Source organism: Polypterus senegalus, chromosome 1 (assembly GCF_016835505.1).
Source record: "Polypterus senegalus isolate Bchr_013 chromosome 1, ASM1683550v1, whole genome shotgun sequence".
Lineage (NCBI taxonomy): Eukaryota > Metazoa > Chordata > Cladistia > Polypteriformes > Polypteridae > Polypterus > Polypterus senegalus.
In genome coordinates this window covers 199,377,567-199,392,586 of record NC_053154.1, presented here as the reverse complement: position 1 = coordinate 199,392,586, position 15,020 = coordinate 199,377,567, and the positions used below count along the sequence as shown (strand labels likewise).

Genomic DNA, 15,020 nt, shown 5'->3' with positions numbered 1-15,020 from the left:
TCAGCTATGGTATTTAATTTATCAATGTCACCCCTTAGCTTGAGCCTTATTTTCTTTCAAATGGAAGAAAGAAGGAAATTAGCATTCTGTAAATGTGTTATTTCTCTGTTCTCCACAATTTTCCATTATATTGTTAACCTCTATAACTGTGTTCCAAAGGCCTTGTTAATATACCTATTGTGCTATATTAGTTTTGGCCTTTCCTCAATGTTCATAATAACGATAATGCAACCTAAAGATAAATCGCTCTCTCTCTTTTGTAGTCAAACAATTACACTCCAATAGAAGAAACAACCTTCTCCTATAAAAAGTCACTTGGTAATCTTGCATATTCTTAATCAAAAAAACTTCAGCAATCAGCTTCAATATCCAGTGGTTGGTAATCACCCTCCCAAAATGTGAAGCCCGCAAGAAAGCTTGTTCTCTTAAAATAAGCTGAAGGGTTTCATCCTCGAATACTCCCATAGAATTCTCTGGGATACAATGTAAATATCAATTAGTGTAAAGATCAATAGTATCAAATTAATATACTTCCATGTTGTGATTTGGATTATTGGGGTATACTGGTTTGAGCTCCAAAATAAGGTGAGCAGGTCTGAGATAATATGTTTGCAAGATTTAATGCAGGAAAAAATTACTATTGCTTACCAGTCCAAAAAAAAAATTCCAATTATTAGTTTTTATTATTATCTATTAGGACATAACAAATATTTTGACAACTAATTATTCAAAAACAACAACTTTTATTTCTATAGGATTATAGAATATAGCTAAGAAAATAGCTCAAAGTGCTTTACAAGAAGTCAAAAAAGTTGCGATAAAAATCAAAACAAGTTGGAAATAGTTTAGATGAAGAATGAATAAATTAAATATCAAAAGTAGTAGATAAGAATTAATCAATAAGCATTTACATGACCAAAGCATACAGGTGACAATTTATTGACTTAACTGGAAATTATAGCTTGTAAATTTCATTGGGAGCTCTGCATTTACTGTGAAATTGTGTGCTTCCCTGGAGTATTAAATTTATTACTGTATTAAGATCATTGAACATGCCCCTAAAATGCCAGTGTTAAAAAGTCATTAAAACACATAAAAGTAAATCTTGCATTTGACAGTAATTTTTCATTGGGTTAAAGGACAAACTAAACTGGCATTTACAATAAACCCAAAGGTGCGTGGGGATTTGTACTAACAGCACTGGCGGCAAGAACACCCACAGTTTGCGATCGGCAGTATGATGAAGAGGATTAAAAATAATTCAGTTATAACTTAAAACAGCTACGATGTGGTATTTTTATAAAACACAGGCAAGGCTCCATTGGAAAAGTGAAAGCTGAACTTAAAATCAAAGTGCTGTGATACCAGGCATTTTATCTTATTAGTTCACAATTCTTTCCCTCCTAATCTTGATCTGCAACTGCAACGGAGTGAAACTGGAGTTTTCTCTTTGTGTAGGTGCAGTCAGGAGAAGGGCGATAAATTTTAAAAGCAGGCAGGAGCAGGGCTGAAAAGATTGCTACCTCGTTTTAAAATGTATATAAATAGTTGAAAATGGAAATATCTGTCAACAAATTAACAGTAGATATTATTGATAATATCAAATAATTTGAATCCTAATAGCTACACTGGTGAAAAGAAAAATAATTATGTGGGCATGGTTGCTATTTTGGAGGCAAACTTGATCTAGTGATAAAAATAAAGTTATTTAAGCTAGTAGGTTGCCAGGTGAAAAAGCAAGCAGTGTTTGCAAACAAACAGCAGCAGAATACATTGGACTCAACCCACCTCACTGCTTGACATCTAGAAATCATGAGACAAGGGGCTATATAACTTACAGCAGTGATGTTAATCTAATAAGTGTACAAGAGATAAACAAAAACATACATGCACATGTGAATCTGTAAATGAAATGGTATTGCGGGAGCTACACAAAAGATCAAGGAAAGCTAACATTTTCCTGTAAAATGATAGCCAAGATATCCAGTCTCACAAGAAACTGAACATCTTTACTGTTGTGCTTCAATGAACGCATCACTAACAAGGAGAAAGTGAACCTATTCAATTCCCATGAAGATAAGCAGTTATTAGCAAAATCCTGCAGACAGTAAAACATTTGGCTACACAGCTGCTAGTAAATAAAAATGTGCAAAGAGATATGTACAAGACAACTGAACTCCAACAATACATTTGTGGACATTGCATCCAATAAAAAAAAAATCCATCCTAAAACAACTTTATTTCTATTGTTATCAAAACCAAACAAACATAACAAATGATCTTAATATGCACACACACAGTATTTCTTATCATGACTGGCTGTTCATTAATCTAACAGTGCGGGAGTAGAAATTGAAAATGGTATTGGTTATTAAGCACAAACTCAGTCCCAAAATATACTGTGGTGTTTGGAGCACTTGGAGAAAACTGTAATTGTTTTACACAATGGCAAAATAATTTTTCCAAATGTTGAAATACACAGATATATTATACTTTTATGTAAGTAATTCAGAAGAAGAGATTAACGTAAACTTATATTTACATCATGTAGTGATTACAATTAACAAGCATTGTTACATAATGAATTTTAAAATTGATAAGCTGTTAAAAACCTTTTCAAGGCAAGTTAGTCTTTATTGTGTCCAATATACTAAATAGCATTTAGTCTTAAATATAGCTTGCAAAGAAAAAATACATGCACACAATCAACATATATCACAATATAAATATTTGCCATGGCATCAATGCTTTTATCTTCGAGGAACTGCCTACACACTCTGTCCACAAGAGGCCTGTATTGTCATGCATCAAGAAGAACCCAGAGCCCACTGCATCAGCATTAGGTTTGACAATGGCTCAGAGGAACTTCATCCTGGTACATAACAGCAGTCAGAGTACCGCAGCCTGGCACGTGGAAGTCTGTGCAATCCACCAAGGATGTGCTTCCCCAGATCATCACTAACCCACCACCACACTGGTCATGCTGTATAATCTCCAGATTCTTGCAGGTCTGTCACATTTGCTCAGTGTGACCCTGCTCTCATCTGTGACAAAAATGGGTTGCCAATGGCGGAGCTGCCAATGGTGATATTCTCTGGCGAATGCCAATTGAGCTGCATGGTGATGTGTTCTGCACAAAGGCCCCACTAGAAGACGTCAGACCCTCACTGAGTCAGTTTCTGACAGTTTGGTCAGAAACATGAATACCAGTAGCTAGCTGGAGGTCATTCTGGAGGGCTCTGGCAGTGCTGCTCCTGTTCCTCCTTGCACAAATAAACAGATACTTGTCTTGGTTTCTGGGTTGATGTCCTTCTACAGCCCCGTCTCCTAGTATCTCCTCCATGCTCTTGAGACTGCACTGGAAATACAGCAGACCTTCTTGCAATGGTACATACGGACAAGGGTGGGTAGAGTAGCCAAAAATTGTACTCAAGTAAGATTAGCGTTACTTCAAAATAATATTACTCAAGTACAAGTAAAAAGTAGTCATCCAAAAGATTACTCAAGTAAGAGTAAAAAAGTATTTGGTGAAAAGACTACTCAAGTACTGAGTAACTGTTTGAACATAATGAATTATTTTTTAGAAATGTTGTAATAAGACAAAAATTTAAAATAACGTGCAAATTCTGTTATTTCCAAATAATAAAATAAAAAAATGAGTAAAAGTAACATCTTTACAAAATAAAGATGTACAAATAAAGTTCCAAATCTCAGTTTTTCACAACAAAGCATTTGAAGCAAATACCTACAGTAGGTAACATGTATGTTTGAACAGTGCCATCTACTTACAGTGACAAGATATAATGTACACTGACAGTATAATACTGTACATTCACTTTGGGGTGTAGCGGGTCCGCGGCTTCGAAAGACAAAAAAAACCGCCAGTTTCAAATTACTAAAACCGTTTCACTCTCCATGGGCAACTACATGACTGTGGGGAGTTAATGAGGTAGTTGGAGTGAGACGCACCTGCACATGGGGGTGTGATCATACTCAATAGCTTCACTGGCTTCCTGCGCCGTGTGATTAAGGCCCACAGAGTATATGGTATATATATATATATATATATATATATATATATATATATATATATATATATATATATATATATATATATATATATATATATATATATATATATATATATATATGTATATATATATATATATATATATATATATATATATAATTATACACACATATATATACATACACACACAGTGGTGTGAAAAACTATTTGCCCCCTTCCTGATTTCTTATTCTTTTGCATGTTTGTCACACAAAATGTTTCTGATCATCAAACACATTTAACCATTAGTCAAATATAACACAAGTAAACACAAAATGCAGTTTTTAAATGATGTTTTTTATTATTGAGGGAGAAAAAAAATCCAAACCTACATGGTGAAAAAGTAATTGCCCCCTGAACCTAATAACTGGTTGGGCCACCCTTAGCAGCAATAACTGCAATCAGGCGTTTGCGATAACTTGCAATGAGTCTTTTACAGCGCTCTGGAAGAATTTTGGCCCACTCATCTTTGCAGAATTGTTGTAATTCAGCTTTATTTGAGGGTTTTCTAGCATGAACCACCTTTTTAAGGTCATGCCATAGCATCTCAATTGGATTCAGGTCAGGACTTTGACTAGGCCACTCCAAAGTCTTCATTTTGTTTTTCTTCAGCCATTCAGAGGTGGATTTGCTGGTGTGTTTTGGGTCATTGTCCTGTTGCAGCACCCAAGATCGCTTCAGCTTGAGTTGACGAACAGATGGCCGGACTTTCTCCTTCAGGATTTTTTGGTAGACAGTAGAATTCATGGTTCCATCTATCACAGCAAGCCTTCCAGGTCCTGAAGCAGCAAAACAACCCCAGACCATCACACTACCACCACCATATTTTACTGTTGGTATGATGTTCTTTTTCTGAAATGCTGTGTTCCTTTTACGCCAGATGTAACGGACATTTGCCTTCCAAAAGTTCAACTTTTGTCTCATCAGTCCACAAGGTATTTTCCCAAAAGTCTTGGCAATCATTGAGATGTTTCTTAGCAAAATTGAGACGAGCCCTAATGTTCTTTTGCTTAACAGTGGTTTGCGTCTTGGAAATCTGCCATGCAGGCCGTTTTTGCCCAGTCTCTTTCTTATGGTGGAGTCGTGAACACTGACCTTAATTGAGGCAAGTGAGGCCTGCAGTTCTTTAGACCTTGTCCTGGGGTCTTTTGTGTCCTCTCGGATGAGTCATCTCTCCGCTCTTAGGGTAATCGGCCGGCCACTCCTGGGAAGGTTCACCACTGTTTCATGTTTTTGCCATTTGTGGATAATGGCTCTCACTGTGGTTTGTTGGAGTCCCAAAGCTTTAGAAATGGCTTTATAACCTTTACCAGACTGATAGATCTCAATTACTTCTGTTCTCATTTGTTCCTGAATTTCTTTGGGTCTTGGCATGATGTCTAGCTTTTGAGGTGCTTTTGGTCTGTTTCTCTGTGTCAGGCAGCTCCTATTTAAGTGATTTCTTGATTGAAACAGGTGTGGCAGTAATCAGGCCTGGGGGTGGCTATGGAAATTGAACTCAGGTGTGTTACACCACTGTTAGGTTATTTTTTAACAAGGGGGCAATTACTTTTTCACACAGGGCCATGTAGGTTTGGATTTTTTTTCTCCCTAAATAATAAAAACCATTTAAAAACTGCATTTTGTGTTTACTTGTGTTATATTTGACTAATGGTTAAATGTGTTTGATGATCAGAAACATTTTGTGTGACAAACATGCAAAAGAATAAGAAATCAGGAAGGGGGCAAATAGTTTTTCACACCACTGTATATATATATATGGTCAGCACAAAAAAAGAAGGGGGAATCAAAGAAAAGAAAAAAAAAAAAAGAGGTTAAAATACATGAAAGGCAGGCTTGGGAATGACGATCTGGCCACCTGGAGGGAGGAAGCAGTGCGAGCTAGGGCCCCATCAAAGAGCGTTAGCTGTGGCGCTCTAGGGGCTAGTTCGCCCCACTGAACATTCGGGTGGAGTGTGGCGAGCAAGGCAGGTGCCCTCCCTAGGCTTCTGAAGTGCGACAACGTGAGCGCGAAGGAAGAAGGGAGGAGAGTCGACCTCGGTGGCTGCTGAGTTTCCGCCGGTTACGCGAGCAATGGGTGAGCCAGGAGAATGAGAAGGAGGTGGGCTGAGATCAGGAGAAGTTAGTCTGCATTTTAACCTTGAGTTTTTAACGGATTTATTGATTTTTTTTATCCTTACTTTTCACAATGAATTTTATGGATTTATATATGTATTGTTTTTTTTTGTTTTTTTAAGAACACTGCACCATTGACACTTTTGTTGATTTCACTTTTGTTTTGACTGGTTTTTAATAAATGCACTCGAGCACTTTTTCCACCATCCTCTGGCCTCATCAGTGTTATCCTCATATGTCAGCTCATCTCGGTCATAACTATCGACGGTGTGGGTTCAGCAGACTCCCATGTGGGAAGAGGGAGTTTGTAGGGTACCGGCATTGTCACACACTTGCCCTCCAAATAGCACAGCTGATAGAACATTAGAACAAGGCAACTTGTGCACGTACAAGAAGTCTCACTTTACCATGATTGTCTGTGCACGTTAGGTTAAAACGTGCTTGTTCTTCACTCAGTGAAGTGATGGTTAAGCTTCAGCAGGAACTGGCCCTCAAGGTTCTTGCACTGAAGCTGTGACCGTTTAGAAGTGAACAAGAGCCCTGCATGAATAAAAAGTTATTGTTGCTAAGTCTGATTGGTGAAACAGTCATGTAGTAGATCCACTGGTGCCTTCTCTCTGGCTAAAATATAGTGTAATGTATAAATGGGAAAAAAAGGAACGAGTCGAGTGTTGCCCAATGTAGCAGAGTAAGAGCAGCGTTTCTTCTTCACAAATGTACTGAAGTAAAAGTAAAAAGTATGGTGCAGTAAAACTACTCTTAGAAGTACAATTTTTTTAAAAAGTTACTCAAGTAAATATAACGGAGTAAATGTAAGTCGTTACTACCCACCTCTGCATATGGATGTGTCATCCTGGAGGAGCAGGACTACCTGCGCAACCTGAATTGGCTGCAGGTACCACCTTATGCTACCAGTAGTGACAGGGAAACCAGAAAAATGCAACACTAGAGAAGAATCAGTTACGAAAGATAAAGAGAGCGCAATTGTCTGTGGCACACTACCTGCAAAACCATTCCCTTTTTGGGGGTTGTCTTGCTGTTGCTTCTCCAGTGACCCTGTTGACACTAATTTGCACCAAAGTAGGTGAAGTTGATTCACAATCACTTATGCTCCCTAAATGGACAGATTGCTATCCTTGAAGCTTAATTGACTTGGTGTTAGACTGTGGTGATTAAGAGTTCACTTAATTTTTTTGAGCAATGTACTTCCATACCACAGAAAAGCTTTGTGAATACTGTAAGAAGTGTATAAGTGTTCACAAAAGCTAAGTTGAAAGATAAAACTGGTTTGGCTTTAATGACACTCCTCTTAATGAGTCAGGCTGCAACTTTTTGATTGCCCCTTATGTGTGAAGAGTAAGGTTTAAAACAAGTACTAGCATGTTTTGTCACAAACTAAATACAAGAGCGGTTTAGTTTGTGTGCCAATGAGAACAGCAAAATTTGAATTGTTAATCAGCCTTATTTAAACTGAATTTATATTGTGAAGAAAAAAAAATGCACTTGTTTGTAAAAAGCAGTTACTTTTTTTAGTTCAGAATGTTACTCCATCATGCCAACATGCACAATAAGCTTTATAAAATTCAACACAAACTAAGTAGATAAACACCAATACAATTTGTATATCTTCAAGATTAGGTTTCGCTACTACATCAATCTAATAAGAAATGCCAGATTTATCAAGACATGCAATAGTATTTTCTTCAATGATAATAATCAACATTGAAAAACTCCGAAATAACTTCATTGCAATATTAGCATTTTGCCTTTTTATTCTTTACTTTCATTCTCTTGCACTAAATTTGAAGTATAATCTTACAAAGTGAATTATGAAATCTGGCCTAGTCTATGAAGACCTTTGCAACATGCTTCTTCAACACAGACATATATATCAGACATGCATACAGTATACCTCTCTGTGATGCTATTCTTCTCCAGAACTGTGTACGGAGATCTATAAAGAGAAGTTAACAATACTCTTTAAAGTATTTGCCACTTACATGTTCATTCAGAAAACACCAATGGATCTGTATTTATATAGATTAATTTGAATATTGCCCGTAGAACAATGGCAATCCAAAAGTTATATATAAAAAAAATTTAAAGTATAAAAATATTTAAAGTTATTTATACCACTAGTTTAACACGTGATGCAGCTCTTCCTTTTCCATTTGAACCCATCCACTATTCCCATTAACATGAAGTGATAAAAGCTACTTCATTTTAATATTCTAGGGTGTATAGCATTCCTGTATTCAAATGTGAACAAATCTGTATTCAGATTTTTTTTTGTTTTGGAAATCTGGTAAAATCGATGAACTACTTTAAAAATATTTGTCATATAAAAATTTGTACAGATCCATTTTCTAACCTGCTAATCCAATAAAATGGTTAAGGAGGACCAGTGCATACCTCAACAACATTGGATACAAGGCAGAAACTATCCCTGGGCTGAATAACAATCCATCATAGGGCACACTCACAGTATACCAGTTTGGAGTAGCCAATTAGCATAACATTCATATTTTGGGATGTAAAAGGAAATCCCATGTAGACTTGGGCACAGCATGCAAACTCCACACTAACGAAATCTAAGCTGAAATTCAAAAACAGTCTTCTAAAGCTGTGAAGCAACAGCACAAATCTTTACTGAAAAATGATAAGATATTCGATAACTGCAAACTCTGAAATCTTTCCTCTGCATTGCCAGGTGTCCTTAGGGCTGGTTTATACTTCATGTTCACTACACATGTTATCAATGGCTGCCACACATTCCCAGCGTTCATTTGACATGTCATCTGAGAACGTCCTCAGAAATTAACATGACACATGTGAGAGTTCAAGTTGGAACATGACTTCAGAGTCTCCGTTTACTAACAACACGTGACAGCAAGCAGTTATGCAGATCCTACTGGATCAATGTGCATGCTTCGATGTTTGATTATTGGTTCGATGTAGTGAAGCAAATCAAACTTTAAGGCTGACATACAAATGTATTTGTGTGATTTTCAAGCATTGCATATTCTCCATCGTGATGATGCAATACATTTTAAAGGTCTCACATACCATCTTCTGTGCTGTTTTTTTTTTTTTTTTTTTTTGTACTTTCACAACAGCATAAGAATACACTGAAGCATAATTGAGCCTCAGAGAAAAAAAAAATTAGGGAACAGTGAAGAAAAAAAGAAAAAAAAAAGGTCTATTTTGTGATTAAATTGGAAATTTCAGCTTTAATCTCAAAATTTCCACTTTAATCTAATAGTTTGTCAGTAAAGTAGACATTTGTAAATTTAATCTTCAAACCAACACAGGTGTTAATCGATGCGTGCTTCTGAGGCTTCCTTCTGCGACGACAGCAGCGGCAGGTAGCAATTGCCACAAAGAACACACTAAATTTACGATATTTCAGCTCTCTGCACATTTTAAAGCCTGAGATGTATACTTTATATTTATAAACAGAGACAGCTACAGTATTTGTCAAGAAGGACAATAGCAAACAGATTACCTATTCATACTTTGTTTCATAGGGTGAAGGAGCCTATTTATAAAATTCAAAGCCTAAATAAACCAATGTGAAGTCAAATAGCTAATGAAAACATGAATCAAGTATCAAATTATACTAGTACTAGCCAACCCGCGGCGTACCATACGCCGCATAATGAGGCCGGTTTTTAATGATTTTTAAGCACAGGGAGAAAATTAACATTTGAAAAATCAGTAATGTAATAAATCAGCAAGAAAAGCAACATTGTAACAATGCACGGAGCCAACCAACACACAATCGTCCGTGACTGAAAACTGGTGGACTACCATTGCTCATGTGCCCACCTCCAACTCGTCACTTGAGTCGTTGTCGTCTTTGCACAGTCCAGATGCACCTTTGACTCACGTAGACTTTCCGTGTTCCTGCAGGAGCATCTAAGACGACGCATGTTTGTCGCGGATGCGAATTGCTGTATGTAGCGTCTAAAATAGTTTGCTATGGTGCACGCGATCGTGAGTTGTAATCGAAAACTCGGATTTTAAAGACTGCTTACTTCTTGGAGTTGGTGGGCGTGACTCCTTCCTGCGTGCGCCATAGGTGTCTTACTTGTCGGCAGCTTAGTGAATCCACGCCCCTTCCGGCGTGTTTTCCATGGGTGTCTTGCCTTAGTAAATTATATATATATAGATGCTAATTTAGTGAAAATTCCAGTTGTCTGGTATACGGCCTCATGTGAAATAATAAAGAAAAATAATTACAAACACTGGCATTTGACACTTTTTTCAAAAAGCATACTTAAGTTATATTGCTCGTACATGAGGTTGAACCAATCACCTTCTTGTTCCACACCTACTGTATAAACAGCTGCTAGGATGCTACATCCAGTACCACTAACAACCATAAAAACCAAGACAGCAGATTATCCTCCTTGTCTTAGAAACTAAAAATTAGCTAGTACACCAAATACAGAATATAAATATATAAAAACAATAGACAGCACTTAGTGTGCTAGATTGGTATGAAGACAATAATCATCATAAAATGTCCTAAAACAGAAAAAAAAAACCACTAATACTGGTGGCATTATTCATTAGTTGTTCATGAAGTAATTTTCAAATGTTTGACTGGAGTCTGAATTAAACAAAGTTTATTATGTAGCCATTATTATCTTATCAACCAGCTAAGATCAATATTGACTAAGGAATTACAATATCTACATACAAACTTTGAAATCATAATTTTCATTGATAAATCAGATCTAATCCAAAACTCATATCATAAATGTCAAGTAATTAGACATGTTTAAGGCATTGCACTAAAAACCAATTCTGTAAAATGTTGCTTAATAACAGTTATGACCTAGAATGAGCTTGCACATTAGCAGGAAAAATGCCACAAAAGGGATAAAGCATTAAGTAAATACATAATAAAGATCAGTTTACCAGCTTTGGCAGAAAGCCTGACACTTTCTCATGAACAAACTGATCACCAGCTACACAAAAACAGAGAACAGTCCTAACATGGCAGCAGTAACGCATTTAGATTTTTAAAAACTCTCTCCAAAAGTCTGTCACTGACCTCTCTATAAATGGAGTGCCAGCACAATGCCATGTATAATTCCTTAACTACTACAATACCTCGCGTAAAGGATTACTATAACTTAATTACTGTAAAGCTTAGAAATGCAGGTTCGAAAATTAATTAATTTACAGATCACTGACCCTGTCATTTGGGGAGAAAAATCAGCTGATCTCTATCAGAAGTCGATCGATTGGAGCATTCTGATACCAATAGATATTGTAAAAGATAAAGAATAAGTATTCAAGTGACACAAAATGATATTATGCTCTTCTACAAAGTAATCTCTAACTTGCACTATTGCAGAAATGCAAAAAAAGGCTTGTATCATGGGCAAAAAATCCATTATAGTAGAGCCCCTTAGGCTTTAAAGGATTACATGTAAATGGAACCACACAATAATCACTTATTTAGGTAACTGGCTCTGGTAAACTCTACAGACTATAGCACACCACCAAATCTCCCCATGACAAAAGTGAAAAGACAACTCATCTCTAAAAGTGTTGCTTACACCAAAGTTATGGATCAAACGTGCAGACTTCTTACTTACATCTATTAAGCAACAAACTAAATTATCTTTGAGACCACCTATGCAGACAGATTGAACATGTCTCCATTAATGGTAACTGCATGTAAACTTTACAGACAACCAGACCATAGCCCTATCATGCATTAATGCTAGAATCCCTAAAGCCTACAAAAATATTTGTAATGCTGGTCCAGCTTAAATTCCCTTGCACCTCCTCAACACCATTGTTTTGCAAATGTGTCAATCAGCCTGCTATCCCATCCCCCACCAAGGCAGCTGAATTCAGATGCAAAATTTTCACAGCTGAAGTCTCTTTATCTGGGAGTGAGGTGTCTGGAACTGTATAGGGTAAATTATATCATTATTTGGAATACATACAATTCATGTGCTCCGTGTCTACAACAATCTGTATAAATGCAGGATGACAGGAAATGTGAGACAAAAAAAAAATGTTAAAATAATTTTCTGTTTTAGTTTAGTGTTTATGTGAAATCTGAAGGCCAGATATCAAATAAACACTTTTACAAAAGGTATAACAAAACAAAATGTGCTTTTATTCAAGAATATAATGAAGAAAAAAATTGTTCAAATTACTTGTTGCTGTCAAAGTGTAAAAACTGAAGCCCAGATATCAATCAATAAAAAGCAGACATGTCCGCTTGGCTGGTGCAGAGGTAAGAACTGCTGTCTCAATCAAGAGGTTGCAGGTTTGATCCCAGGTCCTCCCTGCATTTATCATTTTGAGTAGTAAAGTGCTATTATTATTACTATTATACAATAAAAACATGCATTTGACTTGGAGTCTGAAACAGCAGGTGTAAGTGTAAATTTATAGTACTTGTAAAAAAAGTTTTTTTTTAAATTTACTTTTATTCTCTCACTCACATTCACACTCCATCCGAACTGACATGGTTAGTTTTCAAATAAAGACATGGTATAACGAACTTGCCTTTCCCTCTCTGAACTGATGCCGTTTATCTCTATTGTTTTCACGAGAGCATATCAGACTATCATGCTGCACTTGCTCTTTGAAGAGGACACCCATGCAGAATGTGTGAAAAATGACAGATTTGCTACAATCTCAGACATCTGGCAATGTTTTGTTGAGAACTGTGTTTTGAGTTACAACCCAGGGTAACATATTACTGCTGATAAGCAACAGTTTCCAACCAAGGTCCATTGTCCTTTCTTGCAATACATCTCAACCAAGCCTGACAAATTTGATATAAAGTTTTGGATTGTGACAGTTTTGGAGACAAAAGTACATGTACAATGCCACTCCTTATTTAGGAAAAGATCCCAGTTGTCCCAATCGTACAATGCAGCTAAAAACACTTCAGTATGCGAGCAATTCTCCATACTAGTGTTTTCATATCTAGCAGTGCCATGCTAATAGTGTATGCACCAAAAACAAGCAGTTTATCTACATTCCCAGTCCCATGAACTAAAAAGTGGAGATTGACCAAAATCAGGGCGGAAAAGGGGAGAAAAAAATATGGTCATTGACTACAACCACATGAAGGAATGCACATATATATATATTAAATAATATTTCATCAGTGCCACCGTGTGTTCCGTTATGTACTACTCAGGACATAAAATTATTTATCCAAAATGTCACATATATTTATGTCACTTTTATTGTTGCCAGTGCGGAGTGGACATCAAGGACCAAAAGGTGCATACTAATTCAGTACGAGCAGGAATACGCAAACAAGTCAATGGTGTTTTGGGGGTTGGAGATGGAACAGGCCCTTATCGTCAAATGTGCTTCAAGGTCTCTGTCTCCACCTGAAAAGGCAACTCATGTTCAAATTAAATAGCTTTTTCAAATGAGGACATTTTCACACATGGGGAAGTCTGTGTGTGTGTGTGTGTGCACGAGACAGAGCGCGAAAGGCAGAGACAGATGTGATGTCATTCAAGAGGTTACTGGAATATAAAAACAAACACTTTTGAAAAGGTATAATAAAACAAGTGTGTTTTTATTCAAGAATAAAACTAAATAAAATAAAAAAAAAAAATCATGTGATAACAAGATACCAAGACGATAAGATTCACCAGCATTTGTGTTTCTGCTTAGATCCCTTAAGGATATCTTTTATAAATACCATAAATTTACCAGCTGGTACAGACTCAAATGTTATTATATAATAATAATTATAAAGCAGCTCACTACTCAAAATGGTAAATGTAGGGAGGACCCGGGATCGAACCCACAACCTCTTGATTAGGAGATAGCAGTTCCTACCTCTGCACCAGCCAAGCAGACAGGTGGTCTTCATATCAGTGGATATCTGGTCTGGGCAGACAACAACATGTAAATTGAACAATTCATTTTTCTTCGGTTATATTCTTGAACAAAAGCATACTTGTTTTGTTATACCTTTTGTGAAAGTGTTTGATACTTGGCCTTCAGTCTTTTGTCATTATTACTATAACATGAACACATAACTAAGAGAAACTTTTTTCAACATTTTTTGCCTCGTATTTCTGGTCATCCTACATTAACACAGGTTGTTTTAGACACGGAACACATGAAATGTATGTATTCCAAATAACTATACATTAGTTACCTAATACAATTTCAGATACCTAACTCTCAGGTAAAGAGACTTCAGCTGTGAGAATGTTGCATCTGACTTCAGTCAGCTTAGTAGGGGATGGGATAGCAGACTGCTAGATACTTCAAACGATACTTTTATTGTGGTGTTTATATAGACATAAAATCTGGTAAATTCCCATTAATTATACCAAGGCTCAAATAGGGAAATTGCTAAACTGAGTTCACCAGTGTAGCCAATCACTCATTTTACCATTTTCAGAGGGCACTGGAACTTGCACAGATGTAGGTTCAAATCTGAATTACAATAATTTATCAGAAAGCTTTTTATTATTGTGTAGATGATGATAGATTGCAATTTGTTTGACATTTAACATTTTCAACACTCCAGAACACAAAATTGTAAACTGACTATATTCTTTATCTTCAGACCATCACAGACTTTTCTGAAGATATGAACCCAGCATTACTTAATCAACTGAAGAAAATGTAAACATATGATGCAAATCTTTAACATCTTACCTTTCAAGAGGCCACTACTATGTACAGTACATATCTTGCAAGACTTTATTTTGCAAAATTATCAAAAAAGGTTTCCCCTCTCAAAGCACAATAACCATTTTTTATGATGCACTTGCACAATTTTGTACAAAAAAGCTTAACAGTAAAGAACACTAAGTAT

At 36.4% G+C, this 15,020-nt stretch overlaps 1 protein-coding gene across 1 annotated transcript in view; it reads right to left on the bottom strand.

Moving 5' to 3' along the window:
- LOC120541011 (phosphatidylinositol 4-phosphate 5-kinase type-1 beta-like) overlaps nt 1-15,020 on the bottom strand; it is a 153,568-nt gene that overhangs the window by 116,370 nt on the left and 22,178 nt on the right. Inside the window, exon 2 of the mRNA XM_039772279.1 lies at nt 8,097-8,138. Coding sequence (XP_039628213.1) covers nt 8,097-8,138 — 42 coding nt within the window. The remainder of the gene's footprint in view (nt 1-8,096; nt 8,139-15,020) is intronic.